The sequence below is a fragment of the Opisthocomus hoazin genome, chromosome 2, assembly GCF_030867145.1.
Source record: "Opisthocomus hoazin isolate bOpiHoa1 chromosome 2, bOpiHoa1.hap1, whole genome shotgun sequence".
Lineage (NCBI taxonomy): Eukaryota > Metazoa > Chordata > Aves > Opisthocomiformes > Opisthocomidae > Opisthocomus > Opisthocomus hoazin.
This window is the reverse complement of record NC_134415.1, coordinates 111867325-111887825: the sequence shown is the minus strand read 5'-3', so window position 1 is coordinate 111887825 and position 20501 is coordinate 111867325. Positions and strand designations below refer to the sequence as shown.

The window sequence follows — 20501 nt, the reverse complement described above, 5'->3', positions numbered from 1 at the left end:
AAATACATTACCAGCATTTTCTTGTCTATATATTCTACTTCGTTTGGGGTGGCAACCCACGCTTTTCTCCATTTTTCTCCATGAAAAAGAAAGCTCCTTAAAAACTGAACCTATGTCAAGTACCTACTTCAAAACACAAATGCTTACTAATTCTTGAAAATACCTCACGGTTTAATGGACAATTATTTCTATTCAAGACAGAAATGTTCTGACTGCAGTATCACAAATACAAATTTTTGTTTTCCCTCATTCTCATAAAAAGGATATTGCCCTTCATGTAAAGCAGTATTTAGACAACCGGATCTTCTCTTACAAATGCATGCTTTTTGAGGTATTGTAACATAAGAATGGAGCCCGGTTTGGGAAGTAGCTTAGTAAACACCCGAGGGTCAGGTTTGGCATGACCTTGCACAATGAAAGAGCAAGGAGCGCAGATCTGCTCCGGCCTGTGAAGATTATACCACTGACAGCTCTGCTCCGAGGCTGTTGCTGCTAATTGATTTGTGAAGTACAGTTAAGCTCAGGACAAACAGCAGTTTGCTGCAAGCGCACAATGGCGATATCCCTGTTTCCCTGACCATGAGGTGAGCAGCAGAAGTTTTATTTCTACATCCCGAGCACAAGGAGAAGCTGAGTGTTGCACCAAATGGAGCAGGATTGCTTAAAAAAGGAAGGAGGAAACAAAGGGAAAAAAAAACAACGGTGGAAGCTAGTTACTTTTGCTTTGATTCCTTTCTCTTCCCCCCTCACCCACTAGTGAGGATTTAAACTTGAAAGAAAGTATCTTACGATTGAGATAAGTTGTCGAGGATGTATGTAGATGTTCTGGATCTTCATCATATACAAAGGCTACAGTATTATTAATCCTCAGAAACAGAGCAACATTCCTAGCGCAAAGTTTGAAAGAGACAGAGCACGTAATTGCCTTTAATTACAGCATTTAGTCAAGTGTTTGAAAAATTCAATTTAAAAATGCAAATTCTGTATTGTTATTGCATGTTCTCCAGGATGATTTGGGGAGAAATAACTACAGATGTGTTCCCAAAGAACATTACTGCAAATGGTTATCTATTAAATAAGACATTATTAAGTCTAATTAATTCTTCACTAAGCAAAACCTCCACGTACATTCAGGTAGTCTTCCCTTATCTATGCAGCACTAATTCTCTTGCACTGTCTCTGACATTCTATTCTGGAATATACGGTACCTCTGCAGTTGCTGCCACCCACGTACCTTCATCATTAGCAGACAGTTTGCCATGGAGTACATCACCCGGCCCAGACGTGACCTCCACAGCTGAACAGAGGCTGCAAAATAAGAGCAGCTTGTGAATTTGCACAAATAAATTAGAGGTTCTTTCTTGCCATCAATTATTTGCCCTATGAATTACGATTTTGAAAGATTCCCCTCGTTAACACCACTGTGTTTTAGCCTAGAATTTTTAATTCTTGGCCATGCTGCACCATCAGTCAGAAAATTCTGCATGTCTCCAAGGGAATTGCTCAAGCAGCTCTGGGTACCATACGCGATGCAACAACGCAGAGCAATAGACAGCCGCTCAGCTTTGAGCTCAGGCCAAATATTAAACACCAAAAGAAGCCATGCATTTTCCAATATCAGAACAAAAGGTGCATTAAAAGATTCAAGTGATAATGAACATCCATTTAAAAACATGTAATCTACAGCATTAAATGTGATAAATGCAAAAATGAAACACAGCTAAAATGTCATTTCAGAGCCAAAACATGCAGGGTGAGAACTGTCTGAGTCTGGGACTGTTTGTGCTTGCCTCTGGCTTAGAGATACGCTGGAAAAAAATCTGCCAAGCCTGTCTGCTTCCCCCATGCTCCTGGAGCTTGCAGGCATTAAAAGCCGCAGCAGCAGATTTCTCTCTCTTGCTTTGCAGACAGACTCCTGATGTTGTAAGAAAATGGTTCACATAGACCCTTATTTTCTCTAGTGTTACAGTAACATAGATCAATGCTAGAAATATTCCTCTAATCATCAAAAATAAGCATTAGGAGTATTAATTCAGTACATTTGGAAAATAAAGGTATCTCAGTCAATCAGCTGTCAAGGTCACTGTAATGATTTGAAAGGGGGAGAGGAAAGGGAGAAGAGGCTATTTCAGTGAGATTGTGATAACTGAGATGATTCATTTGTATCAATAATGTAGTCTCCGATGAAAGCATGGCAGGTCACATAGATAATTCTTTCAGTACACATAAATGGCATTACAAATAAGAAGAGAGTTTAGTGGAATGTCTACTCCCCTTCCTAAAAAAAACCCTCCTTCAATCCTCTCCAACAACAAAACAAAAAAAAACATCCCATGAATATTCCCAAATTACCTTTGTCAAAAGAAGGCTATAATGTGAGGCTCAAGGCTGAACCCAGTATTTCACCCACCGTACCTTAAAATAATGCATTACTCCTAGCTTTTGATTTAGAAATTCCTCCCTGACCACACATCTTTACTGCTATTAATGGAGAGGATGCTGTAAGCCACGAGCAAATATTTTATGACACATTTCTGTTTTTCTTTCCTTGTGGGTGTCTGTAAAACCTGGACATAATAACTTTCCTTTATTATTTCACTTATGTTAATCTCTCCTTTGTGCATGTCCTCATAGTTTGGTAACCACTTTCAGCTCTTTAGGACCTAGGTGACAACAGATTAGATGTTGATTCCTGCAGTGGAGACATCTAGGTTTCCTGTTAACAACCAAATAGCACCAGCTATGGTTCTCAGAACAGACTGCAAAGCAGACAGACGAGATGTCTTCTGTCTGTGCCAGAAACTGAACAGGAACCTGATCTGGAAATTCTGTAGCCCTGTGGGATAAGGCTTCTTAGCACTGGCAGAAAGGGGTTAAATAAAACCTGTAAAGCAAATAAACAAAAACAAAACCCAACAGCAGATCATTGTATGTTACCAAGATGCCCAAAACCCACTCTCCAAGTCCACGCAGCCATGCTTCCACTCAAAGCATTTGGTTTGACTTGATATTTATGAAGGTCTCTGTACTCCACACTGCCATTCATTTTAACAGGAGCTCTGTGCACTGAGAAGCTGCAAAATCGGCATCTGATAGAATACATTACCAAGCAAGTGGTGCAATGCTAAATCTCTCTGCCTGTTGAAAAACTGGTAAATGAGGTGCTCTATTCCAGACTAGAGGAGATGTGCATAGTAAGTCGATTGGTGTGGCCTCTTCTTACACCAGCAATAAGGGAATTAGAGGCTAAGCATAATCCCCATAATGAATTAAGGCTGTCTTCACATAAAGTTAATAAGGTTTCCTTCAGCTAGTCTCACATGAAAAAAACCAAACCCATTATCAGCCTCCTGGAGCTCTAAACGCAGCGAAGAAGCAGACAGGGAGCAGACCTGGCTGACCTCCACAGCCAACAGCAGTCAACAGTCTCTGCAAAGGTCCCATGGGCTTTTTGGTACTCTTAAACCTACAGGCAGCTGTACAGTAGACATACGAAGATCTCTCCAAATTTTCAGCAGCCTTGTCCCTTGGTAACTACTAGCTGCTGCTTTTCTAACTATGCCTCCTCCTGAGCTCATCGCAGCTCTAAAGCAGCAGCAGAGAGGAAAAGCAAGGAACCAGAAACTCACGAGCAAGGCAGACTGCAGGGCACAGGATTATGACACAGTTAGGAAAAAATCCTTGTACCTTAAAGGGGGATCAGTGTCTTGATTTCAAAGGTGTAAAAAGAATGTGGGCATAATAAGTACAAAAATAATGGTAGAAAGGCGGTAACAGGGAAAAGTAAGTTGGAGAACAGGGGCAAGAAGAATAGTAGATACAAGGAAAGAAGAACAGAAACTCCCAGAGTGCTGTGGATAAATCTTTGATATCAGAGTAATTCCCTTTTCCTAACCCCTTTGAGAAGAGTAGTAAACATATTTATTTGACTATATTTGAAAATGCCTTTATGATATATGCTGCTCACATGTGCATTCACTTGTTTAGGACATTCCTAGACAATGTATTAAGTACAACAACACGTCGAAGCTGCTTTGCACCCTGTCAATTTGAACACCAAGCAGAATAGTTCAGACAGGTCTGTACCCTTCCATAGACACTGTTTTGGGGAATTGTCTGTAATAATTTTTTAACTGATAACAACTCTATTCAGCCTCTTCCTGCCTTAGAGGCAGACTTTTACTTCCCACAGGCTCTGGGTGAATGTTATCCTAGGAAGAAGCTGGTTAGATTCCTCAGACTGTCAGCTGAGGCTGAAAGGTTTTTGTTTTCTTGGGATAATGTTTTTAACTTGCTAGGCACCATGAGCGGTTCATATAATCCATAACAATGTCTCAAATGTCACCTCTTGTCCAATTCATAAGTGTACTCAATCAAACTCATTAGTATAAATTCCATTAAAAAAAAAAAGATACTCGGACAACTAATTTGTCCTGATGACCCTTCTTTATGCAGCAATGTATCCTATACTATTGAAGTTAAACAACTAAGATAGAAGGAACAGGAAAAAAACATAACGGCACATAAAATCATGAAAATAACGATATAGATAAATATAATTTAAGTTTTATTCTAAAAAGTGACTTAGGTATTTCAGGAGTCTAAGTACCATGCAGCTACAGTGAGACTCGGCCACCTATGTAGCAGCATCCTAGGCCCGTGTAGCCCTTGTATGACAGCAGTTTGATCTAAACAAATTTAGTGGATTTCAGACATGAGGACCGAGAGGAGGCAGTCAGCCGAGGCTTAAGATGAAACATTCATCTAGCTATGACAGCACTACACTTATATATTCATCAGTAAAGAACAGCAGCCATGTTCTTTGTTTCTTCTAAGTAGGAAAAAAAATTGATTTAGTACTTCAGTTTGATCAAGGGAAAAACGGTGAAATTAATTCCAGCAAATAAAAGTACAAGGTGTATCATTTCAGAGGCTGAGTAGGCTATAAGATTACAAAAACACTATTTTAACAACTCTGGGGCAGTCTTGTGAAAACTTCTGGCACACTTAGGCAAGTGATAAAAACATAGTGCCTGTGAAAAAGAAATTTAAAGAATACCTACCTTGTCTGTTCTCCTGTGTAATGTTAGTCATACTTCCATCTTCAGCTAAGCCTTGTTCCAAATTTTCCAGTATCTGTAGTAAATTTTTTTAAAGTAACCAACATGAGTTTAAACAGCACTATATATTTAATACAAATTATCCACAACTGACAGTCTATATGTAAACCAATTCAGGCAGGAATGCTACACCTAGGTACAGTTCAAAATTAATGACTACCACCATAGCTAGATCAATTGCACAAAGTAAGAAACCCATTGTACGGTACAAGGATGTTAAGAGTTCAGGTTTATGATACTTACAGAACATTAAATGTCAGCACACTCCAGGGACATACACATTTGGTTAAGCAAAACATGAAATATTCTTCACCAGAGAATGAATGTTAATGACCACAAAGAAAGTCAAAGCGATTTTTCACATAAAGCCACTGTCTCTTGACTCCCCCACCCCAAGTACAGGCTCTGGTTTTATCCTTTTGTCCTTAATGCAGTACTCCTCTTAGCTCTTACTGCAATTTCCTTCTCAAAGTTTGGGGTTTACTGCTTATTATAGATTTCAAATCATGCAAATTGTTGAATGAATGAAACATTTGTTGTATTATTGGAAGAATGAGAACATATAATTCATGAAGCTTGTGTCTCAAGCACTTTTAAAATATGTATTGAAAGTTCCATCTGAAATGCAAGTCAACTTTCCTTTTTCTAATTCAAATATGTTTTCTGATTCCCACAGATCACCCCATTTTTCCTGTTACAGATTTCTAAGTTTGGTTGTAGAATAATGCTTGAGATTTCCTTCAAAAAACCATTAGGGCCACTTGCTCTTTTATCATCCGCCATGGTTAGCCCATTAGGGAAATATGAGGCGCTGCCTCTTCCGGGGACTGAGTGCGCTTCCGAACACAGAGCTCTCAGCTTCTGTCAGTGTGAGAAGTAATTGCTTTTTCCTCCACCAGCAAAGCATTCCAATTGTGCTCAGTGCTTTGTGAGAAAACACTTAAAAACAACGCAGGAAATCCTCCAGTGCAAAGACAGGTAGAATTAATCTGGCCGCAGACAGCGTGTTGGTGCCTTCGACAGCCAACGAAGAGCAATGGGTACCTCCAGGAAGCCAGTTCATGTCACCTATTTTAGACATCTTAAGGTGGAAGGAATTGCCCTATGAGATACCGAGCTCTTTTCACAGGCTACAGTGAAAGCTTGAAGTTAGGTGCCACAAATACAGCTACAAGGAACATAAGGGCAAGTGGAGACATACGATGAAATAACAGCAGTTACCACATGCCAGCTGAGCCAGGGTAATTTTCCCCGGTAGGAACTGTTAGCCCATGACAAATACACGGTAATATGATTTAGTGTAAACCTCATTCACAGAGGGCTAGGCTAAGCTGCCTTACCTCAGATTTTGAGAGGCTATAAGCATACACCAGTAGATATCGCAGCTTAGTCGATAGGTGGCAATTTATGAGATCGCAGTGGCACGCCTGCGAGACTGAATCTCAGTCCCACTTCAAAAGCAGTGTAGCCACTTAGAAATCACCTAGGAACCAAAGCACATCTCAGTGCTACATGCCTAGTGTATAATGAGGCACCTTCTCAGAGAAAAAAATCACTCTTCCACAAACCAAAAACACCTTATCATCTATTTTCTGTCCAGTCTAAAAAACATGATCTTGCTCTTCCCCTGGAAAACATCTAGTGATCACTTCTCATTCTCAAGAAGGCTCGAAGTTCTTACTCTCAAAGTGGTCTAAACATAATGAGGTGCTTTCATCAACAAGACATGCTGTCTTGTTCAAAAAGACAATGGTTTTCTCTGAAAACACGCTCACCGACATCATGAAAAAAGAAAGAAATAGATATTAGCATACAATTAGAGTATTACATTAACCATTCTGTGACATTACTTGGGGATATCTAGCCGTCACCTCAAGCTCAATGTAATTAAAACAGAACTTGGTGCTGATTTGAGGCTAATTGTTTTATTCCCTAGGCTTATCTCCTTTTGCCCTTCTTAAGTCTAGGAATATCATCTGCAGTTTTTCAGTATTTGGGCATTTTGCCAGATTTCCAAAAATTGTTTAATAATAACATTAAAGATTCAGGTAGTTCCTCAGTGTAAGCTATCTCGGTTAATTGACATGAACTGTTTTATTTTTGCCAATCCCCTCATCCCACTTTTCTACAGATGGCAAAATGTTTATCCTAGCAATACGACATGGGATAGCTCTAAAAATCCTTGTTTCTGTTATATAGGGAAATATGACTGAACACTTCTACCATTGACTTTAAACACTAGTTTTACATATGATGTATGCTTTTTCTTGTTTTGAATATTTATAAATGCACACTCCTTAGTTTCACTGGCTAGTATTACTTCACTCGGTCTTCTGTTTCATTCCCTATCAATTGTCTGTATAGTGTAATTACTAACCTATGCACACCTCTATTTGCATTCCTTGTTTCTTATCCTTATGTATCTCTCTTTAATACTTCATTTCATCTTCCACAACTTTTCACCAGCATTAGCTTCTTACTCAGCCTTTGATGGTGCTTCTGGAATTTTGGCTTTTTGGGTACTCAGACTGGTGCGGGATCATCATGACTTCTACAAACTCATCAAACAAGGTGTCAAGACAAATACCGCATAGACTTAAGTAACGTATGAGAAACAGAATACTTATGTGACCTTAGTAACTGAGCCAGAAATGGAAGCTGAATGAAAGTATAACCCTATCAATCAGTAGCTAAGAGACTGAAAAGTTCATTAATTTGGAAGATAAGCCTGGGAGATACAAAGAGTGTGGCTGGAAGCGTCAGGGAGGAACATAACTACTCATGAAGGAGAGTGGTGTAACTACAGAGAGAGTGGCTGATAGACAAACAGCACAAAGCATTTCTGAAAAAATTTGTAGAGGTGACACTTGCAGAGGCTTTTTCAGGAAGCAAGACTGTTAACCCACTGCCGCTGCTCCACCCACCTGGCAGAAGAGCCCAGTACAGCTCTGCCACTTCAAGAGTTAAGGTGAAACAGTGAAATACGCTGCACTATGAGCTACGTGAGTTTCCAGGAGCTCTCCCTCAACCAGCTAGGAAGCTTAGGCACAAACAAGGGAGGAATACAGTTTAAGCCTGACTGTTGTTCTTTTCACATTTTGGTCTCCAGGTAAGCATTTATTAGCATGTCCTCAGCATTCTTAGCACTAAAGTGATCACGCCTACATTTTTTAAATGAGTATTTGAACAGAACAAACCCTTTTGTGATTTAAATTACTGTTGTTACTGCTTGGCTATTTGGAGACCATTTATTTCAAGGCAGACTTATAACGGCAACAATTCATTGAGGCAATTCATGTTGGGAAGACCAGTAATAACACAGAGACAGTAACAATTTCACTGGATTCCTCCCCCAAGCTGTAATAGGCATTTGGAACCTCAGATTATGTCTTTCCCAAATGTTGTACCTATAGACAGTGATGTAAAATATCCAACCAGATTTTGATTACAAATTTTCAGGAATACTGGAAAAGGTAAAAACATTATTGCCTTACAGGGAAAATGAAAGTTGTATTTTTGCACTCCACCTCCAATCTTGCTTCAGGTACCAGAAATATCTAAGTAGATGGGGGCTGAAGAGATAGAGTTACAAAAATAGTGACAAAATAAATATGGTTAGATCTTTAAGTCAAATGGCTAATCCCAAGCTGACAAATGTCTGTAGAATGTGCATAACAAAAAGCAAGAGGGAATTTAGCAGGTAAAAAGGAAGTATCAGATAGGAAAAAAACCCACAATTACACTAAGGCAGAGAAACAAAATAGAAAGAATTTTTTTTTATGAGAAGAATGCATTAGCATTAGTCTGGAATAGCCTCCCAGGGGATGTGGCCTCAGCTCCATAGGCTGGCTCATTAAGAACTAGAAAACAACCTCCTGTTGCAGAGAGACAGACTGGGTGAGCTAATAGGTCCTTTCTCTCTTCTAGCTTTTATGACTCCAAGATCATCTCATTTACATAATGACTATTCGTACGCCCTTCTGTAAATACGGATGACCAAAGATTATTTTTCCACTTTATAAAATAGGGAAGTAAAACACAAGAGACTTTTGGTTGAAAGCTCCCCAATTAATTCTGTTATAACCCAAATGGCTCCCAAGTGTCATATACAAATATCAAGACTAATGACTGTACATTCTTTATGTTATTTTCTTGGTTATGCCATGGGTTTTCATACGTATTATGCACTTTAATCTTGAACATTCCAGGTGAGATTATTAGATAGCATTATACACAAAAATCAAAACACATATCTAAGCAATGTTTTTTGCCAATCCTGACTTCAAATGGTTACGTTATCACCAATTTACAACTGTCTTTCAAAAACATATTTATCTTTACAAGCTGTCCTTTTTCACATTTGTGTTTCTACAGTTGTCTCTTCATTGCTCCAAAAGACAGGGTATGTAATTGAATGCAAATAAATGAAGTAATCTGCAATGAGGTGTCTAGAATAACTGATCAGAAATATTCCCTTGAGCAACATGGTACGTTTTATTTGTTCTTTTGTAGTTTTCTGTGCACTGTACTTTAAAAGCAAGCACCCATCAGCACAGACAATGGCATGTCCTGGCTACTGTATCCTGGGTCTAGTGGAAGCTGTCCGAAGCAAAGGGAGATCATTGTCTTTCTGACCACAATTAAACACCTGGGAGAAACTTGCAAATTAAGACACAGGAAGGCAGGAAGAAAGAGATGGCAATCCATGAACCTGCAGCAAGTGCAGAGAACAGGGGACTCCTCAGGAGAGCTAGTGGAAGATGCACGGCCAGCCTTAAAGAAGCCTTCTCCAAGGGCACAAGGGATCACACAGAACTGGTAGTGACCTAGGCCACTAGCAGTTGATGGAGGGAGAACATGAGCAGACCTGTTCTTCAAGAACTTAGTGGTCAGGGAAATATGTATATATTAATTTATAAATATCCTTTATTTCTATTTCATCTTCTCCAGCACATCCAGTTTCCCTTATTTAAACAAATAATCAGCCTAGTTCACATATCGCTTAAAAGCTTTCTTGTCACACTGGGTATGCTCTATGGATACCCACTTCAAGGAAAAGAGCACAGGCAGAGCCACCTGAAGATTGTAGAGGACTTAAAGGTCTTGTGAAGAAGCGGGGGGAGGGGAGTTTATTTCCTTTTCTTTCATTCCTCTATTGACCAATAATCTCTAATCTGTGGAGAATCATGGCTGATCGCACTGTAACTGAGATATGGCCATTTCAATAAAGTTAGCCAGATGGCTGATGAATGCCCTGCTCAGCAGTCACTTCCTCGTTCACATTCATACAATTTTCTTTCCCCATGACAAGATAAAGCAACTTACAAACCAGTTAAGTTCTTGGAATCTAGTGGCACTTTCATGACTGAGGGGAGACAACACAGCACTTGATACCAGATCACATAAAAACAAGATAAGAAACAGCCGATCTGCTGCAGACTGGGGTAGACAAATGTCAGCAGAAGCACTGTGAAATCCTGCAACAGAGGAGTATGGCATTTCCTACAAGAAAAACATTACTTCGAATTGAGGAGAACTCTTAATGAAGAAAAAGGCTGGAGAAAACAGCCTGCCAGCAACATTATTAGAGGAGATGATCAGAACAGGTAACAGCATTCGTGAAGCGCTAAAAAGTAGCACTTGGTGTCCAAATTAGATATACTTCTCAACTGTTTCCAAATCCATTCTTTCCAACTCTATAACAAATGCCACACATTTTTTTTACTGTAAGCATTTAGTTATCCTAGTCACTACTGTTAGACGCAAGCTGACTTTATACACGTAAGGCCATTATAGCTACACAATTCGCAATTATCAAATCCCTTCACTTCCATTACCCAAGTTATTTTCAGGAGTAAATATAGGAAACTTCCAAGGAACATTGAAAATAAAAAATCATCTCATATATTTATCTTCTATACAGTTTTGAACTTTCAAGTGTCACAGATAAAACAAAAATGCTGCACTTCTAGAGTTTACCATACTAACATTCATAGTCACTGTTGCATTAAGACTACTTGGGAAAGGTCTCTGGAAGAAACATTTAAGAATGAATGCAGTCAGGATTAAGGATGAGTAAGGTGTTGGGTATAGTCAATAAAGTTAGTGCTCACAACACCATCACTCCAATTTCAGCACCAACAAATACCATGTTATAATTTAGACCATAATTATGTATTATAGCACTTGACAAAACAAAGCAAAAATCCCCAAACAAACTCAGCAGGTTGTATTTATATTCCCAAATGACTGCTGTTTCCAAAACCAGCTATTCGGACTATTTCTGAAGGATCAAGACTATTTTTGAAGGATCAAGATCATTAACAACTGTTTTTTGAGACAGCTGGATGAGCTGAGTGAGAGAAGAACGCTCTCCTATGTGCCCTTAAACACATCTGCTTACTGTCCTCTGTGTCTTGTCTGGCAAAAGCACGAAAGCAAGAGCACTATGTTGTCCACTGCTGTACTCATTTTAGCCAGAGCTATCACAGAGGAGTGAAGGATGCATCCTAAAATGGAAGAGGCATCTAATTACTTCTACTAGTGAGTTACTTATTTGTATCAAGATGGAGTAAAAAATGTCAGCATTGAAACTTAACGTTCTTTATAAGGAGAATAAAATATACTTCTTAAACATTAAGAAATGTTAGTGCATAGAGAAGCTGTTACCTTGGTGCAGATTATCTTCATACAATGCAGTCTGTCAAGAGATTCCTGAGGATTACCTAGGTACTGAGGAAGTTCGGCATGTAAAATCCGCATGGAGAAAGGAACCATGGAACCTAGAAACATAATTAATATCATTAAATGTGCTTGCTATAATAATCAGTTTGTGATTTGCCTACATTACACAAGGTATTTGTCATTAGTATATATGACACAAAGTCTATTTTACCTTCGTATCTTTTTCTTCTCCTGATGAAAGATGTGAAAGATCACAGAACAGCAAGCTTTTTCTCAGCTAGTAACATGCCAAATTGTAAAATGTTCTAAACAGGTGAACACATATGTAACCATAATCAAGAAGGCAAGAAAAAGGTTCACCTAATTCAAATTTTCAAAAACAAGTTGTTCATGGAAGTATGTTTCACTGAATATTTTTACAAACCAATTAAAATGAAGGATTAAAAAAATGGAAAGTTTATTCAAATTGCAGCTGTAACATTACTCCTAACATTTAATAATTACGTACATTTTACAATCAATGCAGAAGAAATAAGATGAAATTTAGGGCCTTAAAGGCATCTTGCAAAAAAGTTATACAACAAGGGCATGCAAAACTACTTCTGTGTAATCCTTTTTCCAAATGAAGCTGATATGAAGGGCCTCTATATTACTGAAAAAAAATTAAGAACAGAAACCCGACATTTGTCAAAAGAAATAAAAAGAAAAATTGCACAATGAAGAAGAAAAATAATACTACTATAACAGGCACATTATATATCAAATCCTCTGGGAAATTAAAATCTATTACAAAGTATTTTGTTTCTTTATTAATATCCATAGGTTTGTGTAAAGGCCTGAGTCCTTTATGCTGAGCAAAGACCATTCCATTGCTCTAAAGAAGACTTTTAGTCTGAGTTTTACTTCATTAATGTTAGCTCTTCCACAAAGAGTTACTAAACGACTCTATACTGCAAGACTGACTCTTCATAAAGAAGGTGTATTTCCTGTTTATTTCTGGTTCATTGAAAACATAAAAGAACAGGGAAAGAATTCTAGGCAATATTTGGGGAGAAAAAGGAATTTCTTCATTTTCACATTAGTTTACTTTTTTCTTTATTGTTACTATAACTAAAGACCCAATCCTCTAAGTTTATGAGCATCCTGTCTGACTTCAAGGGCAGTTCCAGGAGCTTCAGGGAATCCTAGTGTGTGCAACACCTCACTTTCAGATAACTGCATGTCCTGATACACAGACAGCAGTACTGAACATAAACTAAATGCTACTATCAAAAACAAATCAGAGCTAGTATAATTGGGAAATAGGCCTTGCAAAATACGGTGCTACAGTTCTAATATTTTAGTAGAATACATTCGCTTACTTTAGACATGTTCTAAGGGGATCTCCCTCTGAAGCCACCTCTTGCCTCATCTTTTTTCAAGAATAGGACAAAGGAGCTTTTTACAAAGATTTCTGCACCTATTCCTAGCAGGCTTGTATATCAAAGAGGTAAATGCTATATACAACGAGTCACTGCCTCTAGACATTTTTTCAAAGGTTGACAAAATTTTAATAACAAAACTCACTAATTATGGCCTATAGATTAAGCCACTTACATCTACATAAATTCTCTTTTGCCAATGCTAACTATTCCCCATAGCTTCTGTGACTGCTGAGTTCCCAAAATGGTTGTACACCCGAGTTTCATGCATCATCATATGTGCAACAGAGATTAAGAAAACACAACTGCCTTTGAAATTCTATGAAGAGAAGTGTAAAAGGTAATTCAACCAGTAACAAAAGATGTGAAATATCTTTGAGGTAAAGATAAAAAAAGGAAAAGTTTTGTCCATTAATAAAGCTTTGGAAAAACTGAGATATAAAACAAAAGCAAGCTAAAGTTTTAGCAATATTTTTGGTTAATGACTGTGTTCTAGCATTTTCAACTCTGAACAAGTTTGTATCATTACATTCTCTTGTGAAGTGCAGCAAAAGGTCAACTCAATAAATACTCATACAGAAAATCAGAATTGGTAACAGAACAGCTCAACATACACACAGACGCGTATTTACTGGAGCATAGATGAACTGTCTCATGTTATTATTTTTTTAAAAATTTATATAATGTTTTGTAAAACACTTCTTGGGATTGTATGTTTTGTAAAGTATTGATCTTCTAGATTACTGCATGAACCCAGACTATTATGATGCATGCGAGGGGAAGGAATAACCCATTACCATCCACATCATCAGAAGTGGGGTCAGAGGACGTCAGAATGATGAATGTGACTCCAGGCCAACTCAGACTCCATAAGAATCTGATTTATTTCCTATTACAACTAAGACCTCAGTTGTAACAGGCATTCAGAACTATAATACTTCCACATGTACTTCATTATTGTATTATTTCTCAACCACTTAGTATTTCCTTCATAGCATGTGACCAAAAAGTATTCCAGTGTGATCCTCAGTAGGTATATCAAGTGTGATGACAGATCTTTCAAACAAAACCAGAAGGAAGCTGGCCCACGGTGTAGCGGTAGTCACTGTAATGGCTTTTCAAACCAGAATGTGTATTACTATTTCACACAGGAGGATATAAAACTCTATCATCTATTTCTTCTCTTTCTTTTTGAAACTCATGACATAATTAGTATTCTGTAAGAAATTCTACTGTAAGTATCCAGCAAATCCATCCAGTGAATTTGCTACTTCTTGCTTATTAAACAGGCTGCTAACTTTATTTAAAAACTCAGAGACACCAAACATTTCAGCCCTCTTACTCAGTTTTCTCATAATCCTTCTGAATAGCAGAAGATTTTTTTTTTTTTAGAAAAAAGCACAAAACTGTATGCGTGCTCTCACACAAATTTGGCAACCAGGGAGAACAGTAGAGAAAAGAAATGAGCTTTTACCACTGGTAAGGATGTCTTACCATTCCATGTAAACAGTATTTTGTAACTTCAAGTAGAATCAGATCAGTAAATTGCTCATAAAAACCCGCAGCACTTATCCAAGCCGCTCATCCAAACATACTCCTAAATATTCTCTTTATAAAAAAGAAACTCTAAGATTTTTGGTTAAGTGCAGATACGTTCCTGTCTCAAGTAAGCTTCTTTTCAGTTAAATGATATGAGGTATGGATAATATATCTAATTCAGTTCCTACATTAATAAACTGATTTTCCGGTTAAAAAAACATGACCTTAAATTTACTTTTGTTTGGTAAAGCTTTCAATGAGTATCACTTACATAAAGCGCTAACATAATTTGCATACACTTCTCAGGAAGAAATACACAGCAGTAATAGAAAACACATGTGAAGAGATCTGTTCACCAGACTAATTCTGTAACTCCTGGTTAACAGTTGTGTAAAGGCTGATAACAACCTACATCCCTCACCAGGGAGTTCTCTTATTACTGTTTTGTCTCCAGCATCTAAAATCTGAACCTGTAATTTTCTCAATCTCAGAAAATGAAACAATCATCTTTGAACTTGTCTGAAACAAAAATGTCAAGAGCCAGAGAGAAGTAACAGTAAGTTACTAAACATCTTTTCCCAGGGTGGATGGTTATGAACCTTTGTTCTCACAGGACTCAGCAAGGTGACGTGTGTGCGCACCATGGTGGAAGAGAACATCATGAGCATAATGGGTTTGAAATACAGCCCAGCAGAGCTTCATGGGGTGAATAGGTGATAGAAAGGGCAAAGGCAAACCACAATGTGACTCTTGTGAATCTTCATCAAAGCCACATCAGTTCACTGATAAAATGGTAAAAAGCAAAAAATAAGAGAATCACAGAAAGTGCTGACTTGGAATAGTTAACTCTGAGCTCACCAAGAATTTTGGTCTAAACAACAGGACACGGATTTGTTGTTCTGTGACATCACCACAGCATGTTGCATCAAAGGCTCGTCATTCAGCCTTTTTCTGCTGAAAGAACAACAGTGCGGATGAGCCCAATCCTGTTGTTAGAAAATACATGACAGAAAAAGAAACTGCACATAAATCTACAAAAACACTGCTTTCACTCTGTCTTGCATGATAGGGTGACAAACGTGAAAGAGTCGAGCCCTAAACAGGGTGTGCCTGAGATTTTAGAAAACACTGTAATTTTCATTTTACATTGTCTAGATTAACAAGAAAACAATTGGGAAGAGGTAAATGGCATTTCATAGAATCATACGTTGGAAAAGACCTCTAAGATCATTGAGTCCAACCAACCATCTAACACCACCACGCCTACTAAACCACACCCCGAAGTGCCACATCTACACGTTTTTTAAACACCTCCAGGGATGGGGACTCCACCACTTCCCTGAGCGCCTGTTCCAATGTCTGACCACTCTTTCAGTAAAGAAATTTTTCCTAATATCTAATCTAAACCTCCCCTGATGCAACTTGAGGCCATTGCTTCTCATCCTATCACTAGTTACCTGGCAGAAGAGACCAACACCTGCCTCACTACAACCTCCCCTCAGGTAGTTGTAGAGAGCAATAAGGTCTCCCCTCAGCCTCCTCTTCTCCAGACTAAACAGCCCCAGCTCCCTCCGCCGCTCCTCCTAAGACTTGTTCCCTAGACCCCTCACCAGCCTCGTTGCCCTGTTATGGACACACTCCAGCACCTCAGTGTCCTTCTTGTAGTGAGGGGCCCAAAACCAAACACAGAACTCCAGGTGCGGCCTCACCAGTGCTGAGTACAGGGGCACGATCACCTCCCTACTCCTGCTGGCCACATTATTCCTGATCCAAGGCAGGATGCTGTTGGCCTTCTTGGCCACCTGGGAACACTGCCGGCTCATGTTCAGCCGGCTGTCAACCAACACCCCAAGGTCCTTTTCCACCGGGCAGCTTTCCAGCCACTCCTCCCCAAGCCTGTAGCATTGCATGGGGTTGTTGTGAACCAAATGCAGGACCCGGTATTTGGCCTTGTTGAACCTCACACAGTTGGCCTTGGCCCATCGATCCAGTCTGTCCAGATCCCTCTGCAGAGCCTTCCTACCCTTAAGCAGATCGACACTCCTGCCCAGCTTGGTGTCATCTGCAAACTTACTGATGGAGCACTCAATCCCCTCGTCCAGATCATTGATAAAGATGTTAAACAAGACCAGACCCAAAACTGAGCCCTGGGGAACACCACATGTGACTGGCTGCCAGCTGGATTTAACTCCACTCACCACCACTCCCTGCGCTTGGCCATTCAGCCAGTTCCTTATCCAGCAGAGAGTACACCCATCCAAACCATGGGCAGCTAGTTTCTCCAGGAAACACTGTGGGGAACAGTGTCAAAGGCCCTACTAAAGTTCAGGTAGATGACGTCCACAGCCTTTCCTTCATCCACTAAGTGGGTCACCTGGTCACAGAAGATCAGGTTGGTCAAGCAGGACCTGCCTTTCATGAACACATGCTGGCTGGGCCTGATCCCCTGTTGTCCTTCACATGCCTGGTGAACGCGCTCAGGATGAACCGCTCCATAACCTTGCCTGGTACCAAGGTCAGGCTGACAAGCCTGTAGTTCCCAGGATCCTCCTTCTGACCCTTCTTGTAGATGGGTGTTACACTGGAGATCCTCCAGTCATCTGGGACCTCCCCTGTTAGCCGGGACTGCTGATAGATGATGGAGAGTGGCCTGGCCAGCTCCTCTGCCAGTTCCCTCAGCACTCTTGGGTGGATCCCATCCGGCCCCACAGACTTGTAAGTGTCCAGGTGGCATAGCAGGTTGTTAACTGCTTCCTCCTGGATTATGGGAGGTTTGTTCCACATTCTTTCCCTATCTTCCAGCACTGGGGGCTGACTACCCTGGCAATAACCAGTCTGACTATTAAAGACTGAAGCAAAGAAGGCATTAAGTACCTCAGCCTTTTCCTCATCCTTGGTGGCAATTTTCCCCCTCGCACCGAATAAGGGATGGAGATTCTCCTTGGCCCTCTTTTTGTTGTTGATGTATTTGTAAAAACATTTTTTGTTGTCCCTTACAACAGTGGCCAGCCTAAGTTCTAGCTGGGCTTTTGCTTTCTAATTTCCTCTCCTTGTCCTTTGTTGATGACTTTAGTAGATCGATAATAATAGTGTTAACGAAGGTCTGAAAAGCAGGTTCTAGAATTCAAAGTATAAAATTTAATTAAAAAGCAGATTAACAGCCGAGAAAAAAACCTATACTTGCCTCAATACATACACTTACGTTGGGGAAAAAACAAAACAAGAAAGTAAGATTGACTACACTAATGCTAGGATGTAACAGAAATACATGTGCTTATTAAATTAAGAATGACATTCCACTGTCTGAAAGGTTTCACCTACTTACTTACCGTTAGGCCACAAATCCAAGGCACACAGCATAACACCTATTTCTTTGTAATAAGTTCCTGTACAAGTGGGTATACGTATTCCTACGATATCCCCCTAGGGATAACATAATTTCATAAAAACACTGGATTTTGGCATGTACTGCGTTTTGCAAAACTATTTGGAATCAAACCCATGTCTTCTATTATAGTTCATTCAGTACTGAATTTAACAAGGCAGTATGTCACGGAAATATTTCAAACAAGCAGCATATCCTGTAATTAAAATGTTTACTTAAGAGCACAGGAGAATGGATTTTGGTCTCTACTGCATGTTTTAGATTTCTAAAGAAGTAATGCCCTCTTACACAGCAAAACCACGTCAACTAAGCTTAGATGATTTCAACAAAAGGCAATACCCTACAATTACTGCTATGTATTGAAATTTTATTTTTAATTTCAGTAAGTGTTATTCTAGCTTGATGTTTAACAGTTGATCTGTGTTGCTCCTCTTCAATAATTACTGTATCTATAAAAAAATTCTTAATGGAAAAATGGTTTAAGACAATTCTTTTCTTAGCTATCACTTCTAAATACAGTGGAGAATATGATTTTTTGATTGGCACTTTGGCATGAATTAATCTCATTCATATACATATTATCAGCATACAAAAGGCAAAACTATTAAGTGAAAAAAGGTCTACTGAAAGGAAAACGGATACTCCAAAAGCAGGGGAACAGATGGAACACATAGTAAGATCAGGTACAATTTTCTAAGGCCACAGATTTCAATATCTATTTCTTTATGAACAGCTGCACATTTTCATAACTGTCATAACATAAACATTCACCTTATGCCAACCAAATTCAAAGTGCAGCCCTCATCTGCAGCCCTTTCAGAGCAGAAAGAAGCAGATTGCAATGGCTAGCCATTTTATCTTTGTATTTTTTTTTTTTTTGCAAAATCAGTAACCAGAAGTGCTTTCTGATCTGCCTTCTACCACTTGTTCAACAAATCTTAAATATCAAAAAGCAGCAGTAGGGCACATTATCATTTGCTGAAAGTATAAAGTGGGAGCTTATGACAGTAAAAAAAAAAAAACTAGACAAAGAAACAAACCCTTCTTTACTGGGTAAAAGAGAAATACAGAAAATGCAGTTTCAGAAAGATATTCTGCTTTATACACACATATTCACACAGAGATGGATATCCTTGCATTTATGTGCACGCACACACTTTTACATACTTCTACAACTGCATATTTGTATAACTTATAAGATTTTTAAGAGTGATGTAGTAACTTTGTATCCTAGTCTCACTGTCAATTAAAAGTACGTGTAAAAATCCAGATTCAGCTAAGTAGTTTCCAAGCTTTTGTTTATTACTTTCATTTCAGAGAGACTGAGAAGGAGATAGAAGCCTAAATGTTTGTAGCCACTGAAAGACTATGTTTATTTATTATGTGAAAATTTTATCTGAAATTGCATTTTTGTATATACTTCACAAGTTAATTGCACGTGACCTAAGAACACATACGTTCTGAATTAAGATCTGGTTTTGAAAGGTTTAAAAAATACTTTTTCAGTAATCTGTACTTATTTGCACTGAAGCAAGGAAAACAGAAGAGAAAGAATGCAGAAAAACCTTGCAACAAAAAGCCCTACCACAAACAGATCACCATAAATCTTACTTACTGATAACTGTAGTAAGGCAGAATATAGAAATGTCTTACTTGCTCACTTATAAGAAATACTATATAAAGCTGGTACTGTCTACAATGAGACTATATAGCCTTGGGATAGAAACCACAATTAAATATCTTAGCAGCACTCTACCCCTTAAAATTATACATACATTTTTTAATTAAAATTTCTTTCTTTTTTCAGAAAAAATTGTATTTGCAAGTCTGACTACTCTGAAGAGCCAACTGGAAACACAATACTTGAGTGGTATTTATTCAAGCTGATTTCAAAGGTAGAAGGTAGCTCTGAAGCAACAGAACAGACAGCAAATTTAAAGAGGCAACAGAGATGTACACAGTACTGTATATAAAATAATTGGCAAACCAGTTCCTCTAGAGGCTTTAATATGTTTTTTACTATCAACAAGAGCTTGAATGAAGAACACTTCCAAGCAACTGCCAAGACTGAAGCAGTCTGACATGGAAGTTTATGTTCAGGCACAGCACTATTTGTGGGAACATACGAGAAAACCAATAACACACATAACATTGACTGGAGTCTTTTTTTTTTTTCTTCTGTTTTCCCGTAATATTTATTAACAGATAGGAGCACTCTATATGCTACAGTTTCTTCAGTCTGTGCATTTCTTCTCTTATCTCTGTTTCCACCTCGATCACTCCATTTTGCCTCCCTACCCACCACAATTATTTTTCTTTTTTCCCCCCACACTGCTTCCCATTCTGCTACAT

General features: G+C 38.8%; 1 protein-coding gene across 2 annotated transcripts in view; it reads right to left on the bottom strand.

Moving 5' to 3' along the window:
* The window catches only part of TRAPPC12 (trafficking protein particle complex subunit 12), a 58715-nt gene that overhangs the window by 15794 nt on the left and 22420 nt on the right, over positions 1–20501 (bottom strand). For both annotated transcript variants that reach the window (XM_075414787.1, XM_075414786.1), the window contains 3 exons: positions 11790–11902; positions 5064–5136; positions 1235–1308 (listed from right to left, as the gene is read on the bottom strand). In XM_075414787.1, the coding sequence (XP_075270902.1) occupies positions 1235–1308; positions 5064–5136; positions 11790–11902 (260 nt within the window). The remainder of the gene's footprint in view (positions 1–1234; positions 1309–5063; positions 5137–11789; positions 11903–20501) is intronic.